Raw genomic sequence first — 16,407 nt, 5'->3', positions numbered from 1 at the left:
GTCATTTAAGTTAGTAACACGGCTGTTAAGTGAATCTGGCTTCCCCGATGACTTTGCTTGTCAGACGGTTGCAAAAAAAAAAATGATCACATGACCCCCGGGACACTGCAGCCGTCATAAATAGGAACCAGTTGCGAAGCATCTGAATTTCGACCACGTGACCATTGGGGATGCTGCAACAGTCGTGCGAAAAATGGTCACAGGTCACTTTTTTCAGTGTTTTCATAACTTTGAACCATCACTAAATGAGCTGTAGTAAATTGAGGACTACCTATATTTATCTATCTATCTATCTATCTATCTATCTATTTAATTTTTATACCGCCCTTCTCCTGAAGGACTCAGGGCGGTGAACAGTTAAAATAACATACATATAAAATGTGAATATAAGATGATTAAGCCAATTTGGTTCATCGGTTAAGAATTTTCAGCATAAAGATTTAGAACAATTAGAAGAGATTTATGCTAGCCCGGCTTGGTGAAATAGAAAGGTCTTAAGTGCGCGACGGAAAGTACGAAGATCTGGGATCATTCGTATCCCTGGGGGTAACCTGTTCCAAAGGGTAGGTGCCCCCACAGAAAAGACTCTTTCTCTGGGAACCACCAGTCGACACTGCTTTAGTGACGGCACCCTGAACAATTTAGTGTTGACTACCAAAACTGATTTTTAAGGTTTAGGCAAAGTTCCATTTTTAAAATGGCTTCTGAAATCCATAAATACTCACACTCGTGGAACCGGTGTGGTAGCATCTGAACTATCTTCGTTGTCCTGAAAAAGAGAAAGAAAGACTATGAGACATGATGGAGAAACCAGCTGGATGTGTACTAGTTGAAATAAATATTGGCTGCACCTTGAAGAAAACTTGGTCTTTAGTCTCCAACCAAAGCTGGAAGAGAGCTGCTAGCTCCTTCTCGTGATCTTGGGAAGAGCCTAGAGAAGAAAACAAGCCACACAGATTATCATCTACCACGAATACTTACACTACAACAGCAACACAACAGATGCTGGGATACCCCACCCTCCATCACCTGATTCTTCTGCTATAATGAACGGAAAAGTGTGGAAATAATATCAATATTTATTTCCGCCACAACAGAAATTAGGAAAGATAAAAGTAAATGTATATGAATCTATCTAGATGACAAGATTTAATAAGAAGAGTGGAGAAGGCGACTTAGCTACTTTACCTATCAGTTTCCATTGCTGAGTTTTTTCCTTGAATTCAACAAAAGGAGAAAAACTGGAAGAAGCATCTGTAACAAAAACATTTTGCTAGGTTTAGGCACGACTGTAATGTGTTTTTTAAATCACTCAGACTGTAGCACTGGATTAAAGGTCAACCTATGGAAAATGTGAAGTTCGACCATTGCTCATTCGTGTTCTTTTATAAACTGTCATGGATGCCCTATCCAAAAACGCTGTAATTCAATCTATGGATTTCTATCCTAGTATGAACTGTAGCTGGATACATCACTACATTTGGGAAATCTGTATTTTCCATTGCAAAGCAATCCACAAGGAAAAAAAAAGGTATTTAAAGCCTGGCATGAAAATGGTAGTGCAACACAACATTGGAAACATGTAACACAACTCTTCCAGGCATGAATTTTTTGTGTGTGAAAGATTTCCTTTAAAGCCACACATATTTGACAGCATGAAACACCCAGATAAAAAAAATATTGCTCTCTATTTTTTATCATGTGGAATAAAGTTTTTGAACACATTTCTTCCAAGATCAAAAGTTTGTTTTAACTGAATGAATCTCAGAAAAAGACAAGTATGATATCAACAAGGTGTTTATTCTGACAACTGCTTCCTTTGACATTAAGTGGCTTGTATTAAAAAAAAAATCAAATAACAAGGCCAGATTAGATATAAGCAAATTCCAACCAAAGAACATAAGCATCACTTGTTTAACACTTGTTTAGTTAGCTTAAATTTTTGATGAGCACCAAGTAACTGCTCACTTTCAGCTTTAAAGAAATGGCTTGTTTTGGATGATAACAAAAAAAAAAACCTGTCTCACCTCTGCTGACTCCAGTGAGATATTGCAAGGCAGGTAAAACCAGTTCTGACCAGTTGGGGGCAAAGGAGAACCAGCTGTTTAATGTGCTGGCAGGAGAAGATTGCCAGTCCATGACTTTATCTTCCAGCTGAAGGAAACAAGATGACAGGTAGAATTTATACCACACATTCAGTGTGAAGCTCAGAGTCATACATGGCTAACTCAACTGCCAAACAAATAAAATCAGAGAGGCCCTTACCTCCACATAGGAATATTATTTATTAATTCAATTTCTGATAATGCCCGATTCCAACTGGGTAAGTGGAAACCACAGTGCTGTTCATGGGCGAGGAAAAGAGGAAAGGCGACCAACACAAAATGAGTCCACTGAATTTGGAAGGATAGAATTCTAGCCTGAATAATTCCGAATCTAGAAAAGCACCTAGAAGAGAAAACAAACTCTTACCACTGAGAGACTAGCAGGACCTTCTAACAACAGGATCTCGAGAAGCAGAGAAAAGAAGCTGGAGGAGATTTCATTCACTCCAAGACAAGGCTTGATGTCTTCAAGAGGCCTTGGAAAGAAAATAGGTTTATTTTAACTTAATTATATAAGTATTTATTTTATTTATTTATTTTATTTTATGTGATTTGTATGTCGCCCTATTTCCGTAGACTCAGGGTGGCTCACAACAATAAAAACAAACCCAATGAAACATAAAATACATACAAAATACATAAATGTATAAATAAAATTTAAAACATATATTAAAACCCATTAAAATAATCAAACCCCCTCAGTCCAGGTTGGGCGATGCAAACAGCCATGTTTTTAATTCGCGGCGGAAGGTGCGAAGGTCAGGAGCCAACCGAAGCCCCAGGGGGAATTGATTCCAAAGAGTGGGCGCACCCACAGAGAAAGCTCTACCCCTGGGGATCGCCAGCCGGCATTGTCTAGCCGACGGCACCCAGAGAAGACCCTCCCTGTGAGAACGTACCAGGCGATGGGAAGCTGTTGCGGGCTGCAGATGGTCCGACAAATATCCTGGGCCTAAGCCATATAGGGCTTAGGGATTACATGGCAATCACACTCAGATATATCATTCTGTGTTCAAATTTTCACATATATTATCCCAGATACCCAAATATGAGGTAAGGTATCTCAATAATATAATCTGGGAGAACTATTAAACCTAAGAGGTTACTTAATAAATTTGTGACTGATCCAATTATCTGAATATCATTCCCTTACTTATCCCAAACTTATCCCCAACACGCTTAGGTGCTTTTTCAGTCACAATTTGTAGCTTTAAAACAAGAGAAATATGTTATGCTTCCTCATCTGAAGTCAATGTATGTATGTATACACACACACACATACAAATAATTTTCTGTTTTTGGACTTGATGTTGCAATGTGTGTTGAAAGCTGACCTAACCTGTATCTGTGCCTTATCGTAAATCATATTTATATTTATCTGACAAGACTGCAACCTAAAACAGATTAATTGATGTATGGCATACTGAGTTTGAAACTTAGCTAGCGGGAGCAAAATATTTTCCATGTTGATTAACCTCTATGTGGCTAGAACTGGCTTCATTACAACTATTAATTTATTTTACATTTTGGGGGGTTACATGTACAATTGCCATTCCCTTTGGAAGTGACTTACTCTTCTTTAACAGATGGGAGGGATGGGGGATCCCACAGGGGAGGGATGGGGGAGGGGTTTTGAGAAACAGGAGGGATCCCATCAGAGTTGCCAAGAGTTTCAGAGAAATCTTCAGCCTCGGATTTAATCACTTTTAGCTTCTTTTTCTTTTTCTCCTCCTTTTCCTTCACCTTCTTTTTGAGGACTGCAAGGTCAAACAAGGCTTTTTTTAAAACAAGAGAGACAAAAAAGATGTGCTTAGTTACAAAACAGTTTTTAAAAACAATGTATAATTTAGAAACATAAGTATTCCTACTATGCATCAAGAATTAAAAACCCCTTTAATCATATAACTTTACACTTGAATGCTTATCAGGAAGCAAATTCTAAGTACAGTGGCACTCATCCTAAAATGAACATGCAAATAGATGCAGCTCTAATTGTACATAACAGCTGTGGTTGCACACATTTACATGGTTTACAAATATATTGGGCATTCTGCCTTTTTGCTTGAAGATGTATAGCCTTTAATTATCATGGATCTTTTTGGAGCAATGCAAAAAATTTCGTTTGAATCACTGATAAGGCACAAGTTTGCGGCATCTGATTCACTGACCTGCCAAAGATCCCTTCCTGCCAGCATTCACACGTGTCATGATGTCATTCAGGGTCAGATCCCCTGTCATCAGATCAGGGTGATTCTATGAAGAAGAAAAGAAGAGAGCAAACAAAAATCAGGTTTACCGCAAAAAGAAACCAGCAAGAAGCAGCACCCTAGCAGCCTTTGATGGGATAAGACAAATGCCCAACTCAGGTAAGGGCCATACAAAGACCGAGGATCACAGGTCTACAGAAAAAAGCACAGCCCTTTCGAGTTTTGGTCCTCAAACCAAATTTAGGTTGGAACATGTGGGAATAAAACACATTCAACCAGTTAAGATGTTTGAGTACATATTAGTGTCAAGCTTCGTTGTTATCTCCAAATAAATGAATTTCCAAACGCCTGATCTTTGAGGAAATTTTTCTCTTTATTGAGCATAATGAACTGACCCTGACTCAATGCACAGTTAGCACTGAACTTTGCCCCCCCCAAAAAAACCTCTCTTTCCGGTTCCCAATTCTCTGCGTCTCATTGGCCATCTTCCAAGCCACTCTTCTCATCCCATCTCCGTCAGTTCACAAGAATGTCCCCCCTCCCCTCCCATCTCTGTGGAGACAGTTCTTCAGGGGAATTAAGTAGGTGAAAGTTCAAGCCTCTCCTCTCCTTCCTTATGGCAGCTTGGAAGCTGACATCTAGCACATGAGAAAGGAAGTCAACGGCCTATTATTAGTGTCCTTCTTGGCTACTTTAAAGGATGCTAATAACTAAATATTAAAGAGCAGCCATCTCACTGCCCTTTAACTTACTGGTTGCCGCTTGCGCTTTTCATGGTGTTTCTTCAGCATCATCTTCAAGCTATTCTCACCGAAATCCAATTTATCTGGTGGCAAACAAACTCAATATTATTAAAATGATATGAATATATTTACATAAAATTATGCCACAATGAATAATATAATGTATATATCCTATCCCATTAAACGTATAAGTATTTAAATTATTCTTTTATACATCTATCTTCTTCAAAAGCCATGGCTCATAGTTATTGCCTACATATTTTTATTAAAACTGTCCGCTGTCCCTCACAGAGTAAAAAAGGATGATTTTTTTGCAAAACAGCTTTTTAAAAAAAGAAAAGAAAAACTAGAAAAACTAGTTTTCCCAATAAAAGTAAAATATCTTGCACAATTTTACTATGGAGAAATTTTTCAAGATGGTTTAAGAATACAACACCTGCTGTTTTCATGTCTTGGGTTGACAAAGTGGGTATCACTCTCAGAGGAACAGCAGGACTTGAACAGTGGGCTGGAGAGGTTGGAATCCAGGAACTCAAATCTGAAATACAAAACAGTCAGGTTTCTAGAGGGATGCTTGGCGCACAACATTTTTTTTTAATCAGTAAACACAATCATCTATTTAAGTAACTTGACAATTTCACTTCTTTAATCAAAAAAGTTAGAACCATATAAATACCTTTAAAAGACCACAAAGCAATAAGGAATATTATGTTAAATCTATTTCTAATTCTAAGGAAACAATGTTATTTTAGGAAATTGACTGCAACAATAAAAAAAGTAACAATCTTCAAAATAAATAATGTTCTATAACAGTAACTTTGGTTGAAAAAACATGTTGAGAGAAATAGATCTGGGCTTATTTCCTAAGCTGAACAGGAAATTTAAGGGGACATTACTGAAGAGTGGCAACATGTGAAGAACTCTGATCAAAAAGCACTTTCTGCCTTAAACACGTGAAAAACACTATTTTCCTGGGCTCCAAAATCACCGCAGATGGGGACTGCAGCCAAGAAATTAAAAGACGCTTTCTCCTGGGGAGGAAAGCTATGGCAAATCTAGACAGCATACTAAAAAACAGAGACATCACCCTGCCAACAAAAGTGCGTATAGTCAAAGCTATGGTTTTCCCAGTTGCAATGTATGACTGTGAAAGTTGGACCATAAGGAAGGCTGAGCATCAAAGAATTGAGGCCTTTGAAGAATGGTGCTGGAGAAGACTCCTGCGAGTCCCTTGGGCTGCAAGGCGATCAAACCGATCAGTCCTAGAGGAGATCAACCCTGACAGCTCTTTAGAAGGCCAGATTCTGAAGATGAAACTCAAATACTTTGGACACCTAATGAGGAGGAAAGACTCACTGGAGAAGAGCCTAATGCTGGGAAAGATTGCGGGCAAAAGAAGAAGGGGACGACAGAGAATGAGGTGGCTGGATGGAGTCACTGAAGCAGTCGGCGTGAGATTAAATGGACTCCAGAGGATGGTACAGGACAGGAAGGCCTGGAGGAACATTGTCCATGGGGTCGCAATGGGTCGGACATGACTTCGCAACTAACAACAACAGCAAGACAATTTCAGCAAACGCACTTGAGAATTAACGTAGCCCTGAATATATCCAATGTTGCTGACCATTCAACTCTAGTCTTGCTGGCTGAGGAATTCTGGGAGTTGGTCCCCCCCCCCATCTGGGAGTTGAAGTCCCCCCATCTTAAAGCTGGAGTCCCCCCATCTTAAAGCTGCCACAGTTGAGAAATAATGCATTCTCCACCTGAAGGTTTCTATTAATCCATCAAAGCCACACTGGTAGTACCTTCTTCATCAGAGGATAGGGTGGTGTCTCCACATTCTTCTTTAACTTCCCTGAGGATTTTAAGGTATCGCCGATGTGTTCGTCTATCTCGTTCTTCAGCAGCATAAGCAGCTGCCGAGTATTTTCTCTTCACAGCCAGATCTGATCCCCCCTTCCTAGCGAGTTCTAACAGATGCTGAAACAGACACCATGAAGAAGGCAACTTCAGATGCTACATCCTTATTAAATCTAGCAGATCTAGTTTTACTATTCCTGAGATCTAGAGTTCTACGAGGCAACAGATGCAGAGTTTAAGATCTACACTGTACCCCACAATTGTGCCTTCCAATACTTACATTCCGGGAGGCAAGAATCTGTTTCAGCAATCGATAAAAGTACTGCTGCTGGGAACTGAGGTAGCGCTTATACTGGGACTTGAAGCAAAGCTGTCTGTACTTCACCACTTCAGGATTGAAATGTCCATCTAGAAGAGAAACATTCCTGTTGTTCCTTTATTTTGTTTAATCCTAGCAACCAGTGAAGAAAAGGCTATATTACAAAGAAAACTGGCAATTTGTCAGGATCCCAAGCAATACTTCAAAATCTGTGCCTATGTAAAGCAAGGACAAAAGTGACTTGAGGTTTCTCCAAATCAGATCTCCCAACCTGTAGACGAGCCAGATTCATCAGCACTGATGTTACTGGAAGGGGCTGGTCTTATTTGGGAGACAGTCTTGTTTTGTTGGGTTTTGAGGAAAAAAATAGGACTGCTCCCATTCCCATTATAAAAATCACCATTAAATTCCAAGGAATGTGTCAAATATTCTGCTGCTGAAATTTGGACATTTTATTATTACATGTCTGCAATATGACTTTAGAGATACACATGACTGCTCACTGTCAGGGTAAGAGTCAACATATGGGACTGGGGAGCTTCAAGCTTAAGTCTACAACCTTTTCAGCCAACCTTCACAAACAGGGTGTTTGCAGGGTACAATTTAAAAAAAAATCAAGATAGCTCTACTGACAATGTGACTAAAACACCAATTGTTTTATGTGTGTCCCAGAGTGTTCCTGATGGAAATAAAATAAAGTGAGAATTCTCATGAAAGCCATCTTGAAAGATGAAACACAAATGTGTAATAATGAACAGCATATATCATCTGGACATTTATTTTATTTATTTATTTATTTAATTCAATTTGTATACCGCCCTTCTCCTAGTGGTCTCAGGGCGGTGCACAGCCAGAACTAAAACACATACCAATACAAAATTTAAAATTATTAAAAGAATTACATAACTTTGGCCCAAATTTAAAACAATTCGAATTAAAACCCATTGACAATTTAAAAGCTAAAAAACTAAAAAAGACTTTAAAAAGGGGGGGGGTGGTTACGCCAGCCCTGCTTGATAGAAAAGAAAAGTTTTCAGGGCACGGCAAAAGACCCGGAGATCCGATATCCTTCGTATCTCCGGGGGCAAATTGTTCCAGAGGGCAGAAGCTGCCACAGAGAAGGCCCTCCCCTTGGGGGTCACCAGCCGACATTGCCTGGCTGATGGCACCCTGAGGAGTCCCTCTCTGTGGGAGCGTACTGGTCGGTGGGAGGCTATCGGCGGCAGAAGGCGGTCCCGCAAATACCCAGGTCCTATGCCATGGAGCGCTTTAAAGGTGGTAACCAACACCTTGAAGCGCACCCGGAAGACCACTGGAAGCCAATGCAGCTCACGCAGGAGAGGTGTCACATGGGAGTGCCCCCTCGCTCCCATAATCCCCCGCGCGGCCGCATTCTGCACCAGCTGGAGCCTCCAGGTGCTCCTCAAGGGGAGCCCCATGTAGAGAGCATTGCAGTAGTCCAGGTGGGAAGTGACGAGTGCCTGAGTGACTGTGCGTAAGGAGTCCCGATCCAGAAAGGGACGCAACTGGCGAATCAGGTGGACCTGATAAAAAGCCCCCCTGGCCACGGCCGTCATATGCTCTTCTAAAGACAGCCGTGCATCCAGGAGGAAGCCCAAGTTGCGAGCCCTGTCCGTGGGGGCCAATAACTTGCCCCCAATAGCCAGCGATGGCACCAACTGGCTATATCGGGACGCCGGAAGCCACAGACGTAGAACAACTGGAAACCCTTGAAACATTAAGCAATATGTTCAACCTTATGCAGCAGTTCATGTAAAGGTTATTCAAGGAAACTAACTTTTTAAGTTAATAACAACTCATCATTTTGAATCTTTAATGATTCTGAAGCTAGATTTATCCCCAAAGTGCTTTTTCAAGAGGCAACTGGACTTTCTTTTTTTTATTGGAAGATATTTCGCTTCTCATCCAAGCAGCTTCTTTAACTGAGAGCCTTTAGCTGCCCCTTTGGGACAACCATGACCTGGGTGACTGAGAATCTACATAGATTTATGAAGCCAGATATAGCTGTCTCATCTATGAATGGTTCATAAGCAAGTGTAATTTTAACATGCAGTACAAAACAAGACAAGCCATTAAAGGTAAGCACAAAGTCGAGTTTTAAAAACATATGTTAAAATGTCACTGACCCCGGAAGAGTTTTTGGGCAATATGAAGTGGGTTTCCAAATCGGAAGTTCTCTCCATTAAATAGGGACAGGATAAGATTATTCTGGAAATCGGGACTGTTTTCTGGGAAGCGGGGCAAAAACTTTTTTAAATGTTCTCGCTGTGAATCCACCAACACGTCCTGCCAGGTTGAAAGACTGACGACTTCAAAAAAGATCTCAGGCTGCAGAAAATATAACAGATAGAATAAATGATCAGAAAGATTTTTTTTAAAAAAAAAAAAATTATATGCCGCTTATTCCCTTAGCAGCTCTTGCAATGATACAATACAATATTCATTAAAACATGACAAATATAAACTAAAACAGGAGTGGTAGAAGTACTGGTAAAATCCATGGGAAAATCTGTTTTGAACTCATTCCTAAGCAGTAGTTAGGAGAGGCCTGCTTCAGTTAGTTTGTTCCACGGTATGAACCAGGGGTGAAATGCCCTGAAGTCTGCTACTGGTTTGCTTCACTACTGGTTCGCTTTGTGCATGTATGCGCAGTGTGTGCCAAATGTGCACTTTGCACACAGGCACTAAGATTAAGGATTAAGAAGCCTTTTCTAAGTTAAGTAGAACAGCGAGGGGTGGGGGGGGGAACAGCTGTGCCACGCGATTTAGATTCGCTAGAAAGCAGGATTTCCTGCTTTCTAGCAAATATAAATCACGTGGCACAGCAGATCGTCGGAAATACCAGTTCCCCTGAACTGGTAGCATTTTATTTACTACTGATTCGCCCGAACTGGTAGCTTTTATTACTACAGGTTCGGGCGAACCAATCCCAACCGGTAGCATTTCACCCCTGGTGTGAACCCCACAATGGAGAAAACAGAATCAGTTCTTAATGTCCAACATCATCTGTGGAAGGACACACAAAGGAGGAGGGGGAAGGAGGTCAGGTAAGATAGGAGATTTGGTCATTAGGTTGAGCCACTAATTTTGGCAGAGAGAAACGTGGTATTGTATGCAAAATCCAGATTCAAACAACTTTCCCTTCTAAAACCCAGAGGGCTTTGTAAATAATCTTTGGAAGCACAATTATTCATTTTGAAAAAAAAGAAAAAAAAGAAAAAGCCATCACATTACTTTTTTGAATGATCAATTCAGCAGTATTTACATTTTGGACGTTATGCACAGGTAACGACTTTCCATTTGTGTACCCTACCTGAATTTTTTAGAGGTACAAAAAGAGTCGTCCAAACAGTCAAAGAATTATACTAAGGAAATAAGACACTTGGTCTCTTTTTTTTTACTCAAGCAATTATTCTAATGTCTGCTCCATTTCCCTGAATTTGCAAAGTGATTCTAAGAAGAATGACACAAGAACAGAGGTGTCAAACTCATGGCATCATGGCAGCATCACATGATGTATCGAGACTTTTTCTCCCTTTGCTAAACCAAGCGGGGGCAAAGCCAGCACATGATGCATCCGGCCCACGGGCTGCGAGTTTGACACCCCTGGACAAGAGGAAGGAAGTGATACTCATTCAATAAATGATCCTGATCCAGTTATTGATACACAAAAATGTGTATTTCCTGACTAAATTACAGAATATATAATGATTACCTTTTCTAATTTAATATTTCTGAAGATAATAATGATAACTGTTCGGTTAATATTTTGGATGTCTACTCACATCTTCCAAAAGATCTTCAGGAAGGCTAATGCGTATGGATCCCAGCATGCAATCCTCCATAATTTGGGTGCCATTTCCTTCCCCAGTTGGCCCCAGTTCCAATGGATCAGTGAGCATATGATCCAGAGAGTCCATCGTTCATACACCAGTGAAGCACTTGAACAAAAAGAAATTTATTAATTTATTAATTATTTATTAATTCAAAAGTTATTTTTACAATTCAACCTACTAAAAAGGTAAAGGTTCCCCTCGCAGATATGTGCTAGTTGTTCCCAACTCTAGGGGGTGGTGCTCATCTCCGTTACAAAGCCAAAGAGCCAGCGCTGTCCGAAGACATCTTCGTGGTCATGTGGCTGGCATGACTAAACGCCAAAGGCGCATGGAACAGTTACCTTCCCACCAAAGGTGGTCCCTATTTTTCTACTTGCATTTCTTACGTGCTTTCGAACTGCTAGGTTGGCAGAAGCTGGGATAAGTCATGGGAGGTCACCCCGTTACGCAGCACTAGGGATTCGAACCACTGAACTGCCGACCTTTTGATCGACAAGAACAGTGTCTTAGCCACTGAACCACCGCGTCCCTATACAGGAATAAAGATGCATATTTTTTACTGCAGTGCATTATATATGTTGAAAATTTTGGAAAGTTTTCCCAGCATTAATTACTTTTTCCTTTATGACTCTCTATTCCAAGCTCCAGGAGGAAGATCATGTCACAGAAAAAGCTATGCTGGTTCTTTATAGGGGCCAGAGAAAGAACAATTGTTGTCTTGTATCTTCCCTGCCAGACTAAAGAAAAAAAAGTTCAGCTATTCCTCACGCCTACCCTGGGACAAAATATCTTAAAAAGTGGGACAATCCTTACTCCATTGTTTGCCAAATGAACAGGAACCTCAAATTAATAGCCAAGAAAAGGACAATCAAATTAACCTGAACTATATTTCTTTCTGGACTTAAAAAAATGATCTTCTCTCTTTGCCTTTTCTTGATACTCCCCAATGTTTGCAGATCTATCTCTTTTTTAGATGAGATGACCATTTGAGCTTCTTCTTCGAGAGATAAGATTTTCCAAATAAACAAGATAAAGATGTGTTAAATAAGAATAAAAAAACAAACAGTGAGCATGCCTTTGTGGGTTTTCCAGTGTCCTTGTTCGCTTTCCTCCATTGGTAAGGGAGAAAAGCAAGAGAGAAAACAGCAAAATGCCAAGTACCCCATTGATCCAAGATTAAGAATATAAACATAATTATTTAAATTGGAATATATCCTCAAAGGTTAATTTTATGCAGGTGTAATATACTGCATGAGTCAAAAAGAGGGCTGTGAAAATATTTACAGACCCCTCGCATCCTGGACATAAACTGTTTCAACTCCTACCCTCAAAACGACACTATAGAGCACTGTACACCAGAACAACTTGACACAAGGACAGTTTTTTCCCAAACACCATCACTCTGCTAAACAAATAATTCCCTTAACACTGTCAAACTATTCACTAAGTCTGCATTACTATTACTATTAGTCTTCTCATCGTTCCTATCACCCATCTCCTCCAATTTATGACTGCATGACTGTAACTTTGTTGCTTGTATCCTTACGATTTGTATTGATATTGTTTCCTAGTAAGATTTGATTGCTTATTTGTACCCTATGACTATCATTAAATGTTGTACCTTATGATTCTTGACAAATGTATCTTGTCTTTTTACGTACACTGAGAGCATATACACCAAAGGCAAATTCCTTGTGTGTCAATCACACTTGGCCAATAAAGAATTCTATTCTATTGTATGTTTAATATCATAACTGCAGTGCTTATTTTGAAACAGAAACATATAAATAATGGCTGAAAACAGATTTCTTACCTTAGAGTTTTTATTTGATGTACACTAGAACCCATGAACATTCGTTAAAGAGGGAAGAAAAAGGCTCATAGCTGCCATCTGAAATACATCGATGCTGGAAAAATAAAATTAGCATTCATTAGCAACGTTCTCCTCTAAAGCTTTTTCTTTCATTGACTGAATCGTGTCCATACTAATGAAGATTTTATGTTCTTTTTGCGAAACTACCCATTTGTCAGAACAAGAACTCACTTGATTCTGAAAAACAATTATGGTATCAGCCGCTTAAAAAAAAGTTCTTTGTAACTTCACTCATATTGTAAAAGAAAGTGTCCCACCTGTGACTGTATTTCAGTGAGAACAATTTTATGATAAGCCATGTTGCATGAGAAAACCTCCACTAAAGTCTCAAAGAAAGATTATTCTTTGACTGTATCTTTTTTTTATTTTTCTCCTCTCATCTGTTCTTCCTCTTTCTCGTTTCTCCTCTTAACTTTTTCTTCCTCTTCTTCCTAGCTTCGTTTTTTTTTCTTCTCCTCTTCCTTTCCTTCCTCTTTCTCACCTTTTTCCTCTTTTCTTTCTCTAGTGTTTGTCATCATTTGCTTCCTCTTCTTCCTATTCACTTCTTCCGCTTTCTCTTGTTTTTCTTTTTTTCTTTTCTTCTCCTCTTCCTTCTTCTTACCTTTTTCCTCTTCCTCTAGTTTTTGGTCATCTTTTTCTTCTTCCTCCCATATGCTTCTTCTTCTTTCTCTACTTTTCGTCTTCTTTTTTTTCTTCTCTTCCTTTTTTCCTCACCTGCTTTTTCCTCTTCCTCTAGTTTTCCTCTTCCTCTTCTTCCTTATCTGCTCCTTCTTCCTGCTCTTGTTCTTTTTTCTCTTTTAAATCTTCTTTTTATCCTTTTTAGGATAAAGGGTTCTTTTTATCTTTTTTTTTTTTTTGCAACCCAGCCAAACTAGTGCAAAAACCCTTAAAAAATATGACTTAAGTACATTATTTTTTCCTCATCATTTGCCTCTTGAAAAAAAACACCTTTGGGACTTAAGGACGTTATTTTTCACCTACTGCTGAGGGAAACTTAGCCTCTTCTGAGAGGACCATCCTAGCAATGGTTGTTGTTGTTGTTGTTGTTGTTGTTGTTATTATTATTATTATTATTGGTATTATTAAAGATTAGTGAGATTCACAGCCTTTGAGGCTGGTTAATAGCTCAGCAGCTCGAGTCCTAACCAAGGACCTAGGAACTGTTAAGGTATCGTCAGAGGATGTAAGCTGTTCCGAGTAAGGTGGTTTTTTGTAGAGTCAAAATGTTCAAGTCTGGCAAATTTAGAATTTCTAAATAGCGGGGTAGCCCTTTGGGTATTGCTCCAAGGGCTCCAATTACAATCCGGACAACACACGTTTTCTTTTTCCACAGTTGCTCAACTTCAATTTGCAAGTCCCGGTACTTTGTGATTTTTTCTTGCTGCTTATCTTCAATCCGTGCATCACCAGGTATTGCAATGTCATTATTATTATTATTATTATTATTATTATTATTATTATTATTATTATTACTACTACTACTACTACTACTACTACTATACAAGTAAAGCAGACTGTGGAAGAAGAAAAACGCAGCTTGAATGATTACATCCAGAAAAGTGAAGAACCAATGATTAAGGAAGTAAATAAAGGAGGCCTTTTAAAGACAACTAAAACAAAAGCAGAATATAAGAAAGAAGTAATTGAGCAGCGAGCTGAAAATTGGAAAAGCAAAGCTCAGCATGGCCAATACTTGAAAAGTATTGAAGGCAAAACTGACCAGAAACTAACTTGGAACTGGTTAAGATGAGGAGTACTGAAAAAAGAAACAGAAAGCTTTATTTTGGCAGCTCAAGAACAAGCCCTAGCCACAAACGGCATGAAGGCAAAAATTCAACATGTTACCACCAACAGCAAATGCCGCCTCTGCAATGAGAAAGATGAGACAGTCGACCACCTGATCAGTGGGTGCAGCAAAATTTCACAAACTGACTACCTACAACGCCATGACCACGTTGCTAAGATCATTCACTGGAAATTGTGCCAGAAGTTTGGATTTGAGTACAGCAAAAACCACTGGGAACATCAGGTTGAGAAAGTTTTAGAGAATGAGAAACTCAAGATCTTGTGGGACTTTAGGATTCAGACTGACAGGCACTTGGTCCACAACACACCTGACATAACAATAGTTGAAAAGAAAAAAATATGGTTCATTGACATTGCAATACCTGGTGATGCACGAATTGAAGATAAGCAGCAAGAAAAAATCACAAAGTACCGGGACTTACAAATTGAAGTTGAGCGACTGTGGAAAAAGAAATCGTGTGTTGTCCCGATTGTAATTGGAGCCCTCGGAGCAATACCCAAAGGGCTACCCTGCTATTTAGAAATTCTAAATTTGCCGGACTTGAACATTTTGACTCTACAAAAAACCACCTTACTCGGAACAGCTTACATCCTCCGACGATACCTTAACAGTTCCTAAGTCCTTGGTTAGGACTCGAGCTGCTGAGCTATTAACCAGCCTCAAAGGCTGTGAATCTCACTAAAGATTAACCAATAAATAATAATAATAATAATAATAATAATAATAATAATAATAATAATAATAATAATAATAATACCTAGGACGCTGGCAGCAACCCGTACCAACCATTAGCCCCAGTCCATGGTATTTGTGGCACATTTTTAAATGCCCAGTTGACTGAGTTTCATGTTTAATGAATAAAAGAGAATAATAATAATAATAATAATAATAATAATAATAATAATAATAATAATAATACCACCACCTAGGACGCTGGCAGCAACCCGTACCAACCATTAGCCCCAGTCCATGGTATTTGTGGCACATTTTTAAATGCCCAGTTGACTTGAGTTTCATGTTTAATGAATAAAAGAGAATAATAATAATAATAATAAGGATCATGAGAAGATGAATAGAAATCTCAGCTGACAGTCAGGGGGATCTTCTTTTGCACGTGGGAAAAGCGGGGGGGGGGGTTCGAGGACGGGATAAACACCTTCGCCCCCGCCCCCACCCCCACCCACTTCCACACAATTCACCCCACCCGGATCTCCCCCTCCCCAAATCCCATCTCTCCTCCTGCGACCCCGGTTACCTCAGGAGCCCGACGGCGACTGCGCGGCCTTCCTCCGCCTGGCCCCGCCTCCCGCATTCCGCTTCCAGGTCGCGGCGGGAAAGGCGGCGGCGGCGGCGTCCACGTGCGGAACGGATGTGTATGTGTGTGTGTGTGAGAGGAATGAACGGAGGGGCGGAGTGCGCATGCGCGCTCCAACCCGGGAGGCTTTTCTAGTCGCGGACAGCTCCTGCTGCGGAGTGCGCATGCGCGTTCCAATCCCGGAGGCCCTTCCCCCTGCTGCGGAAATGTCTCTTCTTTCCCCTCCTTCTCCTCCTCGCGAGGGCCGCACCGCAACGCGCGCATGCGCGACGTGCCGAATGCACGGACTCTTTTTTTTTTTTTTCCCGCGTGAGCCGGTTT

The 16,407-nt window shown here is 40.1% G+C and overlaps 1 protein-coding gene across 1 annotated transcript in view; it reads right to left on the bottom strand.

The window, feature by feature from the left end:
• Positions 1-16,073, bottom strand: part of NFRKB (nuclear factor related to kappaB binding protein) — a 33,928-nt gene extending 17,855 nt beyond the window's left edge. Inside the window, exons 1-15 of the mRNA XM_070952443.1 lie at positions 16,027-16,073; positions 12,905-12,998; positions 11,041-11,196; positions 9,382-9,583; positions 7,196-7,323; positions 6,861-7,035; positions 5,492-5,593; positions 5,065-5,138; positions 4,274-4,358; positions 3,679-3,862; positions 2,473-2,581; positions 2,028-2,154; positions 1,189-1,254; positions 852-931; positions 726-769 (exon numbers count right to left, since the gene is read on the bottom strand). Of these exons, the coding sequence (XP_070808544.1) occupies positions 726-769; positions 852-931; positions 1,189-1,254; positions 2,028-2,154; positions 2,473-2,581; positions 3,679-3,862; positions 4,274-4,358; positions 5,065-5,138; positions 5,492-5,593; positions 6,861-7,035; positions 7,196-7,323; positions 9,382-9,583; positions 11,041-11,175 (1,511 nt within the window). The 5' untranslated portion in view covers positions 11,176-11,196; positions 12,905-12,998; positions 16,027-16,073. The remainder of the gene's footprint in view (positions 1-725; positions 770-851; positions 932-1,188; positions 1,255-2,027; positions 2,155-2,472; positions 2,582-3,678; positions 3,863-4,273; positions 4,359-5,064; positions 5,139-5,491; positions 5,594-6,860; positions 7,036-7,195; positions 7,324-9,381; positions 9,584-11,040; positions 11,197-12,904; positions 12,999-16,026) is intronic.
• Positions 16,074-16,407: the final 334 nt, after the last annotated feature.

Source organism: Pituophis catenifer, unplaced genomic scaffold, assembly GCF_029215685.1.
Source record: "Pituophis catenifer annectens isolate HBS135680 unplaced genomic scaffold, rPitCat1.0.hap2 SCAF_12, whole genome shotgun sequence".
Classification (NCBI taxonomy): domain Eukaryota; kingdom Metazoa; phylum Chordata; class Lepidosauria; order Squamata; family Colubridae; genus Pituophis; species Pituophis catenifer.
This window is presented reverse-complemented; position numbering and strand designations above follow the sequence as displayed.